The following is an 18,548-nucleotide window of genomic DNA, read 5'->3' as shown; positions in this document are numbered from 1 at the left end:
TTCAATCCCTTTCTCTCCTGTCATCTGCCACTTACTTATGAACTTGATCCAACTATGTAAACTCTCTAGTCCTTGGTTTCCTCATAAAATTATGGTGAGGATGAAGTGAGACTATCAGCCTAGAACATGACATCTGCTAGATCCTCAATAAACAGTCAAAATTACTATTTCCTATGCTTTAGAGAAAAGAGCCTGGGCTCCAATCTGACCTAGAGCTCCCACGGTCCCCAGGCAAATTAGCTTAACACAAAGGTGAGAACCTAGGCCCCCAGCTCAGGACAAAAAGCTCCCCCAGGGCAGGTCTCCAGAGTAGGGCTGGGTCAGCGCCACTGAAGAGGGGCGGGGCACCTGACTGAAGCTCTGCCGCTGTGCTATGTCCTCACTCACCCAGGCCTGATGCTGCTGTTCTTGCTGCTGCAGCTCTGTCTCCTCCACACAGGGTCGATCCAGATTAAACCACAGTGTCTCAGTCACACGGGGGAAGAGTGAGGGAAACAAGGTGGACATGGCTCCTAGACTGAGGAAAAGCGTCAGGTGAATCCAGCTCTCAGATGTGTTTGGTTTTAGTTTTTAGTTGGTTACATTTTGATTTGGGGATTGGGTGGTGTGGAAGGTAGCAGGAAAGTACCCCTTCCCTGTGAGAATCAGACAGACCTGGGTTTGAGTCCTGGCTCCACTGCTTACTAGCTGTTTGACCTTGGCCAAGTCACTTAACCTCACTGAGCCTCAGTTTCCTCATCTGTAAAATGGGGACAATAACAATTATGCCACCCTCATAGTTATTTTGATAATTAAGTAATTTACTTTATGGATAAGTAAAGCTGTTTGTAAGCTGTTCAAGGAGGGAAGAGAATGGAAGCCAAATGTAGAGAGAGGAAACCAGAATGCAGACTAGCCTTACAAAATTAAAGACAGCAGGACTCTACTGAAACTCTCTCTACCTCCTCCAAACACTGAGACCTACTTTCTGCTCCTCCATGCCGCCCACACCATACCCACCCAGTGTCAGAAATTTTGGACCCTAACCACCTCTATAATGAACCACAGCCAAACTAGGGGGCAGGGAGGGGAGGTGTTATCACGTGCAAGTATGGCTCAGTAAGACATTCTAAAGGTATGAGTAAATGCATGAGCAGATGAAAGACTACATGAACTAACATGTAAGAGAACAAGTATTCAGCTCAGATTCAGCAGCTGAGGGAGCTGAACAGGAAGGTCCCAGAGAATCTGAATTAAAACCTTTCAGCTCACAGGAAAACTGAGGCCCAGCGACAGGCAACGACTGGCTCTAGGTGCCACGGTTGAGTTGGGCAAAGAACTCTCGCGGGGAAGAGATCCAGGCCGGGCACTAGAGGTGAGCAGGAGAAAAGAATCTACGTCTAATTCTGCTCTTTGCCCTAACGCACTTAACCAATCCGGGGCCAGCCGCTGCCCTTCCGTGGAGCTCAGCTGCCCGGCGCGTTTAAGAGGCACAACAGAACCCTCTCTCAAGTCCCATAAGCACTGAAGGGCCAGAGCCTGCGGCTCCGAAAGCCCAACCCCTCACCGCAAAGCCACCGCCCATTCTCGGCTTATTATGATAATGACCGTGGAGTTGACCAACAGGAAGAAGGCATGGGCGGGATTCGGTCAGGTATTTGGGGTTGCTAACCGAGAAAGGAGCGGGGCCTGGATAAGGCCAATTAACTGGAAGAACTGCTGGGTGACAGGAAGTGACACCAATGAGTGACGGATCTTGTGCGACGGGGTGGGGCTTAGTTTCGAGGAAGCGGCCAATGAGCTGGAACTCTTTTAATGTTTAAGGGAGTGTGAACAGGCAGCTCCTGAGGAGGCGGGTCAAGGGAATGAGGTTTCTCTGGGGACGAGAGGAAAGAATGGGCAAAGAGACAGCAACAGCAACCTGTCTTATGTACTTACCGCGCCGGGAGGCGGCAGGCGGCGGAGACCCGGAAGCACTTCCCTCTGCCTGAGCGGAAGAATCCACCAAAACCTGGGACACACAAAACGCATGCGTCCTTGGTCTTCTTTTGTTTCCCGCTCCCGCCCACCGGACTGGAAGTGACGTTACACACGTTAGTCACGTGTTGGGTGGAAATTTGGCGCGCCTGCTCTATTGGCCCCGCCTTGAGTCTCAGCCAATCGGTCTCTCCAGCCTGGACCCGCCCCAACGGCCCCATTTAGCCCCGCCTTTCTGTCCCCAGGCGGTATTTGCTTGCCAATCCGTGTTGAAAAACACCTGGCGGCAAGCAGCGTTACTACTAGAACTGTTTGTCCTGCTGCGTCCCAGGAAAATTAGTCGGCTTCTACCCTAGAATCGCAGGGTGATTTTACGCCTCGCCCCTCCTGTTTGTCTTGTCTCCCCCCTCAGTTTCCCGTTTGGGCGCATACATTCATTTATGTATTTCTTCGACAGAAATATTTGAGTCCCTACTATATTTCCATATTCCAGGCCCTGCTAGAAGCTGGGGCTAAATCTAGGAACATGGTCCCTGTCCTCAAAGACCTCACAGTCCAGTGGGGAAGCCAGACTCTGTACACCTGCAGTGGACTCACTGGTCTCTTAAGACTGCCTTTCCAGTTCTGCATTCCAGATTTTGTAAGGGCTTAAGTGATTACTCAATCTCAGGCGCAGCATTCTGCTGCTGGGAAATTCAGCTGCCCTCTCCCGGACTGGGCTAAATCCGCTTAGCTGTCAGCCTTGTCATCTCTCTCCCAGTCCTTTGCTGATGCCTCCGTTTTACTAACCTCTGACTCAGCTTCCCTTTCAGAGATTCTTATGCCTTCTGGCAACGGAAGTCCTTCAAACCCAACCCCCATTGAGCTCCATCACTCACCAGCCCCTTTCAAGGCCAGCAGTCATCCATAGATAGTTCCACTCCTGCCCTGACCAAATGTGTGACCTTTAACAAATCCCTTTTCCATGTCTGGACTCAGTTTCCTTTTCAACCAGCATCATAATCTCTACCCAGCCTTCTTCGAATCTTGGACTGATGTGAGGATTTGATGAGATAACATATTTAAGAGGTAGTGTACTGTGCATATGACTGTCATTGTTGCCAAGCAGCTCTGGTTGTTATAAAGTTTTTCATTAAAGAGTAAAATTTGCCCCTTGGAAATGTCCACCTTTTTCTTTCATTCATTCAAGCAATATCTACTGAGTACCTTACATATACCTGCCACTATTCTAAGTAATGGATACACAATAGTGAACAAAACAGACCAAAAAAAAAATCATGAGGAGACTCATGGTGCTTCCATTTTAATAAGAGAGATAAATAAAGAAGATAGGTAAATAAAATATATAGTTTTAAGACTGCAGTAAATATTAAGGAGAAAAAATAAGTCAGAGAAGTGGGAATAAAACGTTGATAGGGGAGATGTTTCCTTTCACTTAGGGGGGCAAGGAAGACCTTACTGGGAAGGTGATCTTTGAGTAAAAGATCTGAAGAAAAAAGAAAGGGGGCACTATTCTGATATTTAGGGAAGAGCATCAAGGAAAGAACAAGTGCAAAGGGCCTGGAATGGCTGGAGCATAGTGTTCTATGGGGAGAATGGGAGAAGATGAGGATAGAGATAGGAGCCAGAAAGTACAGCTTCGCAGATCACAATAAGGATTGCGGTTTTATCCCATGTTGAGGATCCCGTGAAGGATTATGAGCAGAGGATCCACACAATCTGATTTAGATTTTAACAGAGTTACTCTGGCTGTTTTATGAAGAAAAATTCAGTGGGGACAGTGGCAGAAGCAGGGAGACCAGTTGGAAAGACAAGGGAGGTGCTGGTTTTGGGGGGAAATATCTGGAGCTCATTTTTGAGTGTGTTGACTTTGAAATGTCCATTAGAGTAGGGATGTTGAGGGAGCAGGAGGGCATATAGGTCTGAAGGTCAAGGGAGAGATCAAGACTGGAAATATAAGTTTGAGAGTCATCAGCACATGGATGGTGTTTAAAGCCATGAGGGTGGATGAGCCCACCAAAGGAGTGAGTGTAGATGGAAAATCGTTTCCTTCAAAATTCAGAATTTGAGGAAACTAGGAGAAGCAGCAAACTAAACTGAGAAGGAGGACCAAAAAGATAAGCAGAAAGCCAGGTAAATTGGGTGGTATCCTGGAAGCCAAGTGAAGAAGGGGTATCAGGAAGGAGGTAGTGCTGCACTACAGTGGAGTTCTGTATAAAACTGTTTCTATTTGTTTCCTCAGCAGACCATGAGCTCCTTGAGGGCAGAGACTGAGTGGTTTCTAAGTCCCCAGAACCCACCCTTGACCTCTCCCTTCTCGATCCCTTATCTGCTCCTTCAGTGTCCCCATCAGTCACCCCCTCTGGTTCTTTTAGTTACAGGATCCCTACATCCGGCATCCTTTGCCTCCATCCTTCCTGACAGCTCTGGCCTGATGGAAATCCCCCAGTAACCTAGAGTTTCTTACCTATATCTTCAGCCAGGTTCAACAAGCCATGGTGAGCTTCCCTGGTGGTGCAGTGGTTAAGAATCTGCCTGCCGATGCAGGGGACACGGGTTCGAGCCCTGGTCCGGGAAGATCCCACATGCTGCAGAGCAACTAAGTCCGTGTGCCACGACTACTGAGCCTGCGCTCTAGAGCCCGCAAGCCACAACTACTGAGCCCTCATGCCACAACTACTGAAGCCCGTGCGCCTAGAGCCTGTGCTCTGCGACAAGAGAAGCCACTGCAATGAAAAGCCCACGCACCGCAACGAAGTGTAGCCCCCGCTCACCGCAACTAGAGAAAAGCCTGAGCGCAGCAACGAAGACCCAACACAGCCAAAAATAAAATAAATAAAATAAATAAATTAAAAAAAAAAAAAAACAAGCCATCGTGACGGGGGAAGGGGAAAAGGAAGAGGGAGAAGTGGAAATTTGGGGTGATACCCTATTTTTGGCTCAGGCAACTGAGTCAGTGATGGTGCCACATTCATTATCCACCATTTATCCTTGCCAAGTGCTTGACTTTTTTTTCCTTTCATTTCAAGGATAATAAACTAAGACTCTGAGGGAACTTCCTGGCGGTCCAGTGGTAGGACTCCATGCGTTCACTGCCGAGGGCACGGGTTCAATCCCTGGTTGGGGAACTAAGATCCTGCAAGCTGCATGGAATGGCCAAATAAATAAATAAACAAAGACTCATATTCCTTAAAAATATAAAAATTAAAAAGGTTAAAAATTTGCCTCATATTCCTTCATCTGTTCCACTGTTTGGTCGACATTTATTGAGTGCCAATTGAGTGCCAGACACCTTGATAGGCCCTGGGGACAGAGAGATGTAGCAGAAATAATCCCTATCCTAGAGGAAAATACAGTCTAGTGAGGACTAAGACAGTTATAGACAATTATAGAAGAGGGTAGTAAATATTAAAATCAGTGTATACAGAGAGTGTTATAAGAACACAGAGGAAAGAGAGATGAATGGATTCTGGATAAACTGAGTTTAGACTTTGTTTGAAGGAAGGAAACATTTGAACGGGCCTTGAAGGATGAGTAGGGGTTTACCTAGTAGACAAGTGGGAGAAGGGGATGCACAAAAAGGCGTATTGCATGCAAAGGCACGGAGTTAAAAGCAGATGATGTATTTGGAGAACACTGAGAATCTTTTTGGGCAGAACTAAGTGTCTCGGGGTAGACAGAGAGATGAGAAGGAACGTTAGGGGGACTCTGATGGGGTAGGGCTTTGGTGGCCCTGAGATAGAGTGGATGCGATGAGAGCCAGGCACCCTGGGACTTACCTTGGCTCTATTACTGACTTTCTGGAGACCCGAGGCAGGTCCCTCCTCCTCCCCCAGCTTTCATTTTCTCTAACATAATATCCCAACCATGTCTCCAGCTCTGGTGTGAATCCCTGGAAGGCACTTCCCTGACCTGGCCCTTTCTGTCCTGAGATGTGTTTTACCCAAGCCAGGGCCTGGGCTGAAAGCAGAAGCCAGGATGGGGATGGGGATTTCCCAACAGTCAGAAATAAATCCAAAGCCCATAGGCTGGAGAGAGAAGTCCATGGCTCTGTGCAGAGACTTCTCCAGGATCCAGGAAGGTTTAGACCTGAGTGATGTGAATTCAATGCTAGTGAGGGCTGCTTCCATGGTCCTTGAGGAGTATGGCTGGCCCTGGTAGGGGACAGAGGGAAATGTCAGTCACTGTCTCTTATGTATACCTAAGGATATTTGGTCTCCAAAGAGCTCTCACACTTGTCATTTCCTCTTATCCTCACCCCAGTCCTGGAAATCCTGCTCCCAGTTAGCCTGTGAGGAATGTGAGGCTCTGGAAAGTGAAGTGGCTTGTCTGAGCTGAAGCTACAACTCAGGAAGGTCAATCTTGCATTCGCTCCACAAAGTTTTCTTATGAGCTAGTCTGTGCTTGGTGATGGGGGACCCACAGAGGAGTCAGATCTGAGTCCTCATCCCCTAGAAGCCCCCAGTCTAGTTTGGGAGGCATCAAGCAAATCATTAGGCCCTTGAGGGCAGGTCTCTGATTCATGTCTATTTCCTTAGCACACAGCACAGTGCCTGGCACAGAGTAGCCACTCAAGAAATGTTTATAAAAGATGGGCTTTTCTTCCCTTCAATCTAATGCAACTGAATTCATTAGACGTGTGTTCGTGTGACAACTGCTACACTAGAGACAGATTCTGAGAAGAGTGGGGGCAGTGAGCAGAGAAGGGTAACATGTGGGTGTGGAGGTGGGGAGGGATCATCAGGGAGACGAGACTTTCAAGGAGGAGAAGTCAGGAAAGGACAGTCTAGACAAGAGGGGGCTGCATGAGCAAAAGCACTAAGGCCTGAAAGAGTGTGGTGCACCTGGGGCATGGCCATGCTTGCGGGCCTCCTTGTGGCCATCCTGGTGATGGGCACAATGAGAGGAGACAGGATGAAAAAATGGTGCCCTTGTTACCAAGTCCAAGCTTGTACCGCTCACTGCATGACAGGCCAATAAATCGAGAAATGAGTTGTTGAGATAAGGAATAGTGACTTTATTTGGAAAGCCAGCAGACCGAGAAGATGGTGGACTAGTGTCCCAAAGAACCATCTTACCTGAGTTAGAATTCAGGCTTCTTTTATACTAAAAGGGGAGGGGGTGTGGCTTGGTATAGGAATCCTTTGTTCTTGCAGCTGTCCGTGTAGGTGTGGTCACAGTATTCCCATAAAACTTCAACAAGACAAATGTTATCCTCTGTTCTGCACCTTTTAGTCTCTACATGAATGGCATGACACCTTTAAAGGGTCGGAGCCTTGAGAATGGGCTAGCCTGTATATTTCAGGTTATAGGCAACATTCTTTTACAAAAGGGGCAAAGCCAGCATAACTCAGCACAGGCAACAGCACAAAGGTCAGTGCTAAAGGAATAGATTCAATATGGAGTCAGGTTTGTTATTCTCTGTTATACCCTGTCCTCAAAGGATGACACATACCCTTGGAGAAGGATGAGGAGACATTGAGAAGGGCTTCCTTGAGCAGGAGAGACTTCAGCTGTACCTTGAACCATGCTTCAGAGTTAGAGAGTGAGAAAGGAGAAAAGAAGAAACCTTCCTGGTGGGAGGGGACTCCCTGAGCAGGCACTGGGGTGTGTGGTGAATGAGGAGACTGCTTGGCAGGAGAGCATGGCAGGCGTGTGGAGGAGATGCTGTGGGGAGCTGGAGAGCCCCACTGGGTGGGCTGGCTGAGGGAGTACACCTTTGCTTGGGGTACAAGATTCCTCTACCTCAGGGTCGTTGTAACGGAGCAAATGGGCTGATTGCCTGCTGCACAACGGAAAGACCAAATAGCAGGCAACGGTTGTTTGCAGAGAGCAAAGACTTTATCGCAGCCAAACTACGATACAGGAGGCACTGTTCAGATGTGTCTGCTCCTGGGCTTTTGAGTGGGATATTTATCTTGGAAGCAGGAAGTGGGGGGGGGGGGGCTTGGAAATGACTGGTGGAAAGTGTGTGTAAGTTTCTATGTAAGTTTCAGGAGTTTTCTGCTCAGGCAGGCCTGACTGCTTTTTCTGTCTCTTCGTGGGTGGCATGTGCAAATTGTGTGTATGTGGAAGGGGGGGGTGTCCATATGTAACATGTGGTGGATTTTTTTTTTTGGTCTTGCCACTGCACTGCTTGTGGCATTCTAGTTCCCCAGTCAGGGATAGAACCTGGCCCCCTGCAGTGGACGCATGGAGTCCTAACCACTGCACCACCAGGGAATTCCCCATGCCGCGGGTTTAAAGTTCACTATCAGTCATCATTGTAGTCCTTCAATGCACCTCCCATCCTGATGCTCAGTTGGAGAGATTTCAGCAAGTTGTATCCATATCTGCAGTTTCCCTGATACTCCGAAAAAAACCAAAAGGAAAAACAAAAAACAAAAAAAAACCTTCTGTTCTTGGTGTATTATTTTGTTTCTACTTTATGGGCCTTGTAAATTACATAGCACATTTCAACTCAACACCTCATTTATTTTCTGGTTAGCAAACAGTCATTGAAGTCTCTCCTGGGCCTGACTCTGAGTTTAGGATGGATGCATGAGTTATAAGTGATTGCTGTGGATTCTCTTCCAAGTCCCTAGAGAGCCGGCCCCAAGAGGGGTGCTGTAACAGGGAAGAATAAACCTGACTCCATAGTAGATCTGCTTCTTTTACTTTAACCTTTTATTCTATTGCTTTTGCTTTGCCTTAAGAATGTTGCCTTAAATATACAATGGAGAAAAGACAGTCTTTTCAACAAGTGGTGCCGGGAAAACTTGACAGCCACGTGTAAAAGGAATGAAATTAGAACATTCTCTAACACCATACACAAAAATAAACTCAAAATGGATCAAAAACCTAAATGTAAGGCCATACACTATAAAACTTTTAGAGGAAAACAGAGAGAGAACGCTCTGACATAAATAGCAGCAATATCTTTTTTGATCCACCTCCTAGAGTAATGAAAATAAAAACAAAAATAAACAAATGGATCTAATTAAACTTAAAAGCTTCTGCACAGCAACAGAAACCATAAACAAAATGAAAAGACAACCCACAGAATGGGAGAAAAATATTTGCAAATGAAGCAACCGACAAGGGCTTAATCTCTAAAATATACAAACAGCTCATGCAGCTCTATGTCAAAAAGACAAACATCACACTCAAAAAATGGGCAGAAGATCTAAATAGACATTTCTCCAAAAACTACAGATGGCCAAAAATCACATGAAAAGATGCTCAACATCACTAATTATCAGAGAAATGCAAATCAAAACTATAATGAGGTATCACTGCATACCAGTCAGAATGGCCATTATCAAAAAGTCTACAAACAATAAATACTGGAGAAGGTGTGGAGAAAAGGGAACCCTCCTACACTGTTGGTGGGAATGTAAATTGGTAAACCACTATGGAGAACAGTATGGAGATTCCTTAAAAAACTAAAGATAGAACCACCATATGATCCAGCAATCCCACTCCTGGGCATATATCTGGAGAAAACCATAATCTGAAAAGATACATGCACCCCAATGTTCACAGCAGCACTATTTACAATAGCCAAGACATGGAAGCAACCTAAATGTCCATCAACAGAGGAATGGATAAAGAAGATGTGGTACATATATACAATGGAATATTAGTCAGCCATCAAAAAGAATGAAATAATGCCATTTGCAGCAACATGGATGGACCTAGAGATGACCATACTAAGTGAAGTAAGTCAGGCAGAGAAAGACAAATATCATATGATATTACTCATATGTGGAATCTAATTTTTAAAATGATACAAATGAACTTACTTACAAAACAGAAACAGACTTACAGATATTGAAAACAAATTTATGGTTACCAAAGGAGAAATGTGGCGTGGAGGACCTTGGGATGAACATACACACACTACTATGTATAAGACAGATAACCAACAAGTACCTACTACGTAGCACAGGGAACTCTATTCAGTATTCTGTGATAACCTATATGAGAAAAGAATCTAAAAAAGAATAAATATATGTATATGTATAACTGAATCACTTTACTGTACAGCAGAAACTAACAGAACACTGTAAATCAAGTATACTCCAATAAAATTAAAATAAAAAATAAAAATAAATAAAAGGTGAGAGTATATGTAAAATCTAAAAAGAAATTTAAAAATAAAAAAGACTAAGATCCCACAAGCCATGCAGTGCAGCCAAAAAAAAAAAGAAGAAGAAAAAACCTGAACTCACAGATAGAAAGAACAGAATGGTGGTAGTTAGAGGCAGGGGGTGAGGGGTGAGTAAAATGGGTGAAGATGGTTAAAAGGTACAAACGTCCACTTATAAGATAAACAAATCATGAGGATGTAATGTATTTACAGCATTACATAGTGACTACAGTTAATAATACTGTATTGGGGACTTCCTGGTGGCGCAGTGGTTAAGAATCTGCCTGCCAATGCAGGGGACATGGGTTCGAGCCTTGGTCCGGAAAGATCCCAAGTGCCGCGGAGCAGCTAAGCCTGTGCGCCACAACTACTGAGCCCACGCTCTAGAGCCAGCAAGCCACAACTACTGAGCCCATGTGCCACAACTACAGAAGCCCGCGTGCCTAGAGCCCATGCTCCGCAACAAGAGAAGCCACCGCAATGAGAAGCCCGCGCACCACAATGAAGAGTAGCCCCCGCTCGCTGCAACTAGAGAAAGCCTGCGTGCAGCAACGAAGATCCAATGCAGCCAAAAAAATAAATTAAAAAAAAAAAAAAAAAGAATGTTGTCTATAGCCTGATATATACAGGATAGGCGATTCTCAAGGCTCTGACCTTTAAGGGTATAACACTCTTCCATTCATAGAGAAATAAAAAGTTGCAGAACAGAGTATAACATTTGTCTTGTTGGAGGTTTACAGAAACATGATGATCTGACCTACATAGACAGCTGCAAGAACAAAGGATTCCTATGCCAAGAAGTCTGCAACAACCAACCACGCCTCTCCCTCACCTTGCCTTTAAACACGCCTTGCTAAATAAATAAATAAATAAAATAAAAATGTCTTGCTGAAAACCTTTGGGGAGTTCAGGGCTTTTGGGGGCATGACCCACCCATTCTCCTTGCATGGCCCTGCAATAAAAACTTTCTCTGCTCCAAACTCCAACATTTCAGTATTGTTTGGCCTCACTGTGCTTCAGGCACAGGAACTTGCGTTCAGTAGCAATTTTAGCTAAGCCTGCCTAGGAGTCTGTGCCCATGGCAGGTCGATCCCGACTAGAGGCAGCCCCTTCCCTGAATCCTCAGCACCTGCCAGAGCTCATTTCCCTCCCGGGATCTTGGAGGGACTTTCCCTGACAGGGGTACAGGAACTTGCTCAGTAACAGTGCTCCAGCTAGGCCTCTACTTGCACGGTGGATTTGCATATATTTGCTTACTGTAGCTAAGGCTTCCTCACTCTGATCAAAGCAAAAACAAACAAAAAGTGAGAAGAGAGGCCCTCTGTACGGGAGGCAAAGGCCGAGGGGACACAAACCTACACAAACATATACATACAGTCACCATTGAACACTCCCAGCACACACAAGGGTGCTAGGCAGAATAAAGGCCCCTGAAAGATGTCCACATCCTAGTTCCAGAACCTGTGAACATGTTATCTTACATGGCAAAAGGGACTTTGCAGATGTGATTAAGTTTAAGGACCTTAAAATGGGGAGGGTAGCCCAGGTTATCAGGTGGGCCCAATCTATTTACACGAATCCTTAAAATTAGAGAATCTTTCCCAAGAGCTTTGGTCAGAAAACAAAACAAAACAAAACAATGTGAGAAAGAAAGAAGAGACAGGGATCTGTTATGCTGCTAACTCTGGAGATGGAAGAAGGGACCATGAGCCAAGGAATGCAGGCAGCCTCTAGAAGCTGGAAAAGGTAAGGTAATCTTCAGTCTAGAGCCTCTAGAAAGGAAATGTAATAAGGAAGAACAAATCTTTGGATCTGTTTCTTTTACTTTAACCTTTGTATTCCATTGCTTTTGCTGTAAATTAATCACTAAAAGAATTTTGCCTAGAGCCTGAAATATACAGGACAGCCCATTCTCAAGGGTCTGACCTTTAAAGGTACAACACTTATAGAGATAAAAAGTTGCAGAACAGACAATAACAATTGTCTTGTTGGAGGCTTACAGCAGCATGTGACCAGGATTTGGACAGCTGTAAGAACAAAGGATTCCTGAACCAAGTAGTGTGCAACAACCAGCCACACCTCCTCCCCTTTTAGTGTAAGAGAAGCCTGAATTCTAACTCAGGTAAGATGGTTCTTTGGGACACTAGTCCACCATCTTCTCAGTCTGCTGGCTTTCCAAATAAAGTCACTATTCCTTGCCCCAACAACTCACCTCTCCATTTATTGGCCTGTCGTGCAGCGAGCAGTATGGGCTTGGACTTGGTAACAGGAATACAGCCCTGCTGACACCTTGATGGTAGCCCAGTGAGACCCAAGTTGGACTTTAACTTATAGAACTATAAGATAATACACATGTGTTTTAAGCCACAAAATTTGTGGTAATTTGTTGTAGCACCAATAGAAAACTAATACACAGGCAATGCCTATGTCCTCACGCCTAGACAGACACTGAATCACACTGTCATACACACTTGGACAGACCCAGGCAGAGAGACCCAGAGACGTCAGCAGGCTTTCTTTTATTTATTTATTTATTTAATTTTATTTTTGGCTGCATTGGGTCTTCGTTGCTGCGCATGGGCTTTCTCTAGTTGCGGCGAGCAGGGAGCTACTCTTTGTTGAGATGCAAGGGCTTCTCACTGTGGAGGCTTCTCTTGTTGCGGAGCACGAGTTCCAGGCACACGGGCTTCAGTAGTTGTGGCACGTGGGCTCAGTAGCTGTGGCTTGTGGGCTCTAGAGCGCAGGCTCAGTAGTTGTGGCGCACGGGCTTAGTTGCTCCGCGGCATGTGGGATCTTCCTGGACCAGAGCTCGAACCCGTGTCCCCTGCATTGGCAGGCAGATTCTTAACCACTGCACCACCAGGGAAGTCCAGCAGGCTTTCAGTGGAGGTTGGGGAGAAATGAACCTTCAGGGGTGCTCTGTGGGGGTGGGGTGCAGTCTTAGGGCTGCTCCTTGTTTGTTGTGAGAAAGCACAGAGCAAAGGCCCCTCCTGCTGACCACATTCTCACAGCCTCGCCTTTGCTCTGCTCCCTCAGTCCTTATGTATAGTTTTAACAACCTTTATACCAGTTTTTACCTTAAAAGCTGTTAAGAACACAGCATGAATGAACCTCGAGGACATGATGCCAAGTGAAATAAGCCAGTCACAAAAGGACAAAGACTGTATGACTCCACTTATATGAGATCCCTAGAGAAGTCAAATTCATAGAGACAGAAAGTGGAATGGTAGGGCTTCCCTGGTGGTGCAGTGGTTAAGAATCCGCCTGCCAATGCAGGGGACACGGGTTCGAGCCCTGGTCCAGGAAGATCCCACATGCCGCAGAGCAACTAAGCCCGTGCGCCACAGCTACTAAGCCTGCGCTCTAGAGCCCGCGAGCCACAACTGCTGAGCCTGTGAGCCACAACTACTGAAGCCCGCGTGCCTAGAGCCCGTGCTCCGCAACAGGAGAAGCCACCCAATGAGAAGCCTGCACATCGCAACGAAGAGTAGTCCCCGCTTGCCACAACCAGAGAAAGCCCGCGCGCAGCAACGAAGACCCAATGCAGCCAAAAATAAAATTAATTAATTAAAAAAAAAAAAAGTGGCATGGTGGTTGCAGGCGTAATAGAGAAGAACAAATCTGACTCCACATTAGATCTGTTTCTTTTACTTTAACCTTTTTATTCTATTGCTTTTGCTTCAAGTTAAGAATGTTGCCTATTGTGTGGGGGGGGAGGGATAAATTGGGAGATTGGGGTTGATATATATACAGTTCTATATATAAAACAGATAAGTAATAAGAACCTACTGTATAGCACAGGGAACTCTACTCAATACTCTGCAATGACCTATATGGGAAAAGAATCAAAAAAAGAGCAGATATATGTATATGTATAACTGATTCACTTTGCTGTACAGCAGAAGCTAACACAACACTGTAAATCAACTATATTCCAATAAAAATTAGTTTAAAAAAAGAATGCTGCCTATAGTCTGAAATATACATGATAGTCCATTCTCAAGGCTCTGACCTTTAAAGGTATAACACTTTTCCCTTCATATAGAGATAAAAAGTTGCAGAACAGAGAATAATATTTGTCTTGTTGGAGGTTTACAGGAACATCATGACCTGACTGACCTATGTGGACAGATGCAAGAACAAAGGATTCCTAGTCTCTGGACGTCATGATTGTTCACTAGTGGCTCCGCAGCACTGAGCACAGTGGCCAGGCATCAGCTGATATTCAATAAATATTTGTTGAATGGACGAATGAGAGACCAAAATACTGGACACATGCAGTATCTGTACTGTTCAGGGAAGGGCAGAGGACTTGGATCGGGGATCTAGCTCATTGATTCCTCATTGTGTGCTCTGACCTTGGCCAAGACACTTCACCTCTGAACCTCAGTTTCTCTATGTGTAAAGTAGGGGCTGTCTGCCCCACAGGGTTCTTGTCAAGGTCAAATGAAATACATGTGATAAGGGTTCAGTTACTGTCCCAGGGAGCTGCACAGTGACCTGGAAGCTTTGGCCGAAGCATAGAGGGAGCAAGGAGGCTTCGACTGAGAGAGCTGGACTAACAGGGTTCTAATCCAGTTCCAAGTCCACCATCAATCCCCAGGTGACCATGGATCTGTATTAGTTTCTTATGGCTGCTATAACAGACTACCGAAAACTTTGTGGCTTAAAACAACATGGATTTATTCTCTTACAGTTCTGGAGGTCAGAAGTCTAAAATCAAGGTTTCAACGGGACTGCATTCCTTCTGAAGGCTTCAGGAAAGATCCATTTCCTTGTCTTTTCCAGCCTCCCAGAGACCACCTGTATGCCTGTGCTGTGGGCCCCTTCCTTGTATCACTCCAACCTCTTACTTCTACCCTTATATCTTCTACTGGACTCTCTGATCTCCTGCCTTCCTCTTATAAGGATCCTTGTGATGATATCAGCCCATTCAGATAATCCAGAATAATCTCCCTATCTCAAGATCTGTACCTTAATCACATCTGCAAAGTCCCTTTTGCCATACAAAGTAACATTCACAGGTTCTGGGGATTAGGACATGGGCACTAGTACCATCCTTCTCCCACTTGGGCATCAATCTCTTCTTCCAGAAAATAATAGCCTCAGTCTGCCCTGCCCTCCCTCCATCCTCCCCCTGGAGGAGCGCTCTCATGGAGCCAGGAATGTTGGATAGAGACCAGGGAGTGAGTTCCCGACTGCTTCACCACCCCAGCTCACAAACTGCCCCAATCTTGTCATGGGTAGTTACAGCCCCAGGACCTAACTTCCCCCTAATCTGTGCTCTGCCCTTCCCTTCCATTTCCTGGGCTTTTCCAGGCAGGCCAGCCTCCTCCCACCCCAATGACAACCAACCTTTCACAAAAAAAACACCCTTTATTACTAAATTGCAAACATTTCCTGCCTGCACCCCCTACCCTGCACTCTAGGAACCTTAATCCAAATATTTCTCCCACATCCAATCCTCACTCACAGCCCCTTAGGGAAGTCATACTTCATTTTACATTTCTATTTTACAGGTGGAGATATTGAGGCTCTACCCCTTCCTCCTCACTCCAGCTCCCGGATCTCCTCTGCCACTGTCCTTTCTGCTCTCAGCCTCCAGGGCCAGGACAGTTTCACCAAGAGTCACTGAATCCAAACTGGGGACAGTCTCAAATTAATCAGAGGGGCCCCAGCGATCATCCCAGCCCCTACTCGGCATTCACCATTCATTTAGACTACAAATATTTCCTGAGCACTGACTAGATACTTGGTACTGTTCTAAGTTGGGAACAAAATTGACACAATTCCTTGCTCTCATATGGTTCACTTTGTAGTGGTGGGAGACCATCACATAAACAGGCAGTAATATCAGATGGTGATAAATGTGGTGAAAAAGAATAAAGCCAGGGAAGGCAACGGAGCACACAGGGGTGAGGATGACAACCATATTCGAGAGAAGGTGGTCAGGAAAAGGTTTGCTAATAAGCAGACATTTAAACAGATTTCCAAAGAACGGAGGGAGCGAGCAACATGGAAGTGGTGGAATATTCCAGGCTGGAATCAGCATCACTTCCAGCAGCTGCTACCCAGATTTCCTGTTGCAGTACCAGCCAGCACATTTCCCATCTTCTGTCTCAGAAAATGATGCCAACATCTCCCCAGTCCATAAGCCAGAAACCTGATAGTCATTTTTGTCCCTGACCTCTCCCTCTCTCCCCACACCCCAGAAGTCCCCAGGCCCTAGAGATTTTATTCACTAAGTATCTCATGAATCCACTACTTCCCTCAATTCCAAAATTCTTTTTTACCCATCCCCCTCCAGCCCTACTCCACTCATAGCCTTCCTCATCTCAGCAAATGGCCACACACTCTTCCGATTTCTCAGTCCAAAAACCCTTGGAGTCATCCTAATTCCTCCCTTTCTCCCACACTCAGTATCCAATCCATCAGTAAATCTCATTAGCACTGCCTTCAAACTACATCCAGATTCCTACCCTTTCACCGCCCCCTCTGCCACCACTTACCCCCTGCTTCAAGTCATGGTTGCCTTGAGCTTGTGCTGTTCAAAATAGACCTTCATGTCCTTTGCTTGCTTTCCCTTGTCCTTAGAATCTGTTCCTAGATCAGATGCTGAACTGAAAAAAAAAAAAAAAAAAAGTTTCCATTGCATTCAGAGTAAAATCCCAAATCCTTACCCAGTCTGACTAATGCGGCCTTCTAGGTTCTGGTCCAGACCGCACACGCCTACCATGCGCCCTGCTCCCTGCTCACCAGTCCCACTGGCTTCCTTGCTGTTTGTTCTTAGAAGGCACTGAGTACATTCCTGCCTCAGGGCCTTTGGACTTACTGTTCCCTCTGCCTGGAACACTTCTCCCTTGTAGTATAAACTGTTAGGTTCTTTTTTTTTTGTAATGAAAGTGCCTGTCTTAAGCTTTGATTACTGAGGCAGCCACATCAAAGGATATCTTGAATGAACAAATCACTAGATAAAGAGCCAGGCTGCCTCCTGGAACTGAGGCTCCTTTGTTTTAGAGGTATTGGTTGATCTCAGTAACTGACCATTTGGGCCACTTGTTTTTTCTCTTCTCACACTTTAAATTCCTGCTCATATGTTTTTTTGTTTTTTAAATAAATTTATTTATTTATTTATTTATTTATTTATTTATGGCTGTGTTGGGTCTTCGTTGCTGCGCGCAGGCTTTCTCTAGTTGCAGCGAGCGGGGCCTACTTTTCATCATGCTGCACCAGCTTCTCATTGTGGTGGCTTCTCTTGTCGTGGAGCATGGGCTGTAGGTGCGCGGGCTTCAGTAATTGTGGCACGCAGGCTCAGTAGTTGTGGTGCACGGGCTTAGTTGCTCCACGGCATGTAGGATTTTCCTGGACCAGGGCTCGAACCCGTGTCCCCTGCATTGGCAGGCGGATTCTTAATCACTGTGCCTCCAGGGAAGCCCATCATATGTTTTAAATTCATCAGTGAAGAGTGAGACTGAAACCCTAGGTCCCCACCGTCAACGCCAATAAAAGCAGAACCCCAAGCCCACACATTCTTTCTTCCTCTCTCTATGGCAACCTTGCTCTATGGCCACAGGTACGCTGTGTAATTTCCGGGTCCTGTAGACGAACCTTTATTTTTTCAAAGTTTCCTGATGCTTACTGCTGCAGGATATCTTGCAATCATAATAAGAACTTTAAGGGCCAGTCCTGCCATAACATTGCTTATTGACAGGCAGAGACAGGCACAAAACAATTGGCGTAGTGGGCAGGATTGCACGATTGCCCTTGCAATTAAACAAGGGGAGTGCCCTTTTTACCTGTAACTTGCTTACTAACCACGTAACTCAGGTGGGTAACACCATCTGAGAAAGGAGCACCGCTTGCTGGGGGTCTGTTGCGCTACTGTGTGCTTTCACATGTTTCTCAGTGGTGTGTTGCCTGTGGTATCCAACCCAAAAGGTCACAGCTGCCATAATAATCCAAGGATCTCCCCAGAGTGGTGTGATAAAGACTAAATGGTCTAATGAGAAGATTAGGCCACTAATTATAAAGGGCTTAATTGACTATTGCCTAAGGGTCCTCCATGCCTCAAGGCCAAGGAGAGCTAAGGAGGGTAGATTGAATTGCAAGGCTATTGTCACTACTCAAGGAGAGGCTAAAGGCATGAGAAAAACATTCCCTTAGGGGAAGAGGATAGGAGACCTCTTCCTGCTGTCCATCCAAAAGGCACTAAAATTCCAAGAAGAAAACTTAGATTCTTTCTCTGTCCCTTGAAGATGTAAATCTTATAATGTCTTTGAAATATAAACACCCCAGGAGATTACTTGTCAAGGACAAATACAAATCTTAAAAGTCTTCTCCACAAATATTAGTAAGAAGCTTTAGCCATTGGAGCAGGTAACCTTAAATTGTTCCATCTGCCAACTTGGATTCAACTGTTATTATAAACTAATGAGTTTTATATTGTTGTATGTGATTCATA

At 45.6% G+C, this 18,548-nt stretch overlaps 1 protein-coding gene across 4 annotated transcripts in view; it reads right to left on the bottom strand.

Moving 5' to 3' along the window:
- The window catches only part of ANAPC15 (anaphase promoting complex subunit 15), a 75,931-nt gene that overhangs the window by 1,174 nt on the left and 56,209 nt on the right, over window positions 1–18,548 (bottom strand). For 2 of the 4 annotated variants that reach the window (XM_059930888.1, XM_059930890.1), the window contains exons 3-4: window positions 1,918–1,990; window positions 388–517 (exon numbers count right to left, since the gene is read on the bottom strand). In XM_059930888.1, the coding sequence (XP_059786871.1) occupies window positions 388–517; window positions 1,918–1,990 (203 nt within the window). Of the gene's footprint in view, window positions 1–387; window positions 518–654; window positions 672–1,251; window positions 1,346–1,917; window positions 1,991–18,548 lie in introns of those variants that run through there. The other 2 variants (XM_059930891.1, XM_059930892.1) reach the window with 2 other exon arrangements.

This window comes from Balaenoptera ricei, chromosome 8, assembly GCF_028023285.1.
Source record: "Balaenoptera ricei isolate mBalRic1 chromosome 8, mBalRic1.hap2, whole genome shotgun sequence".
Taxonomy (NCBI): Eukaryota; Metazoa; Chordata; class Mammalia; order Artiodactyla; family Balaenopteridae; genus Balaenoptera; species Balaenoptera ricei.
Note: the sequence above shows the minus strand (reverse complement) of the source record. Positions and strands in the feature narration are given on the sequence as shown.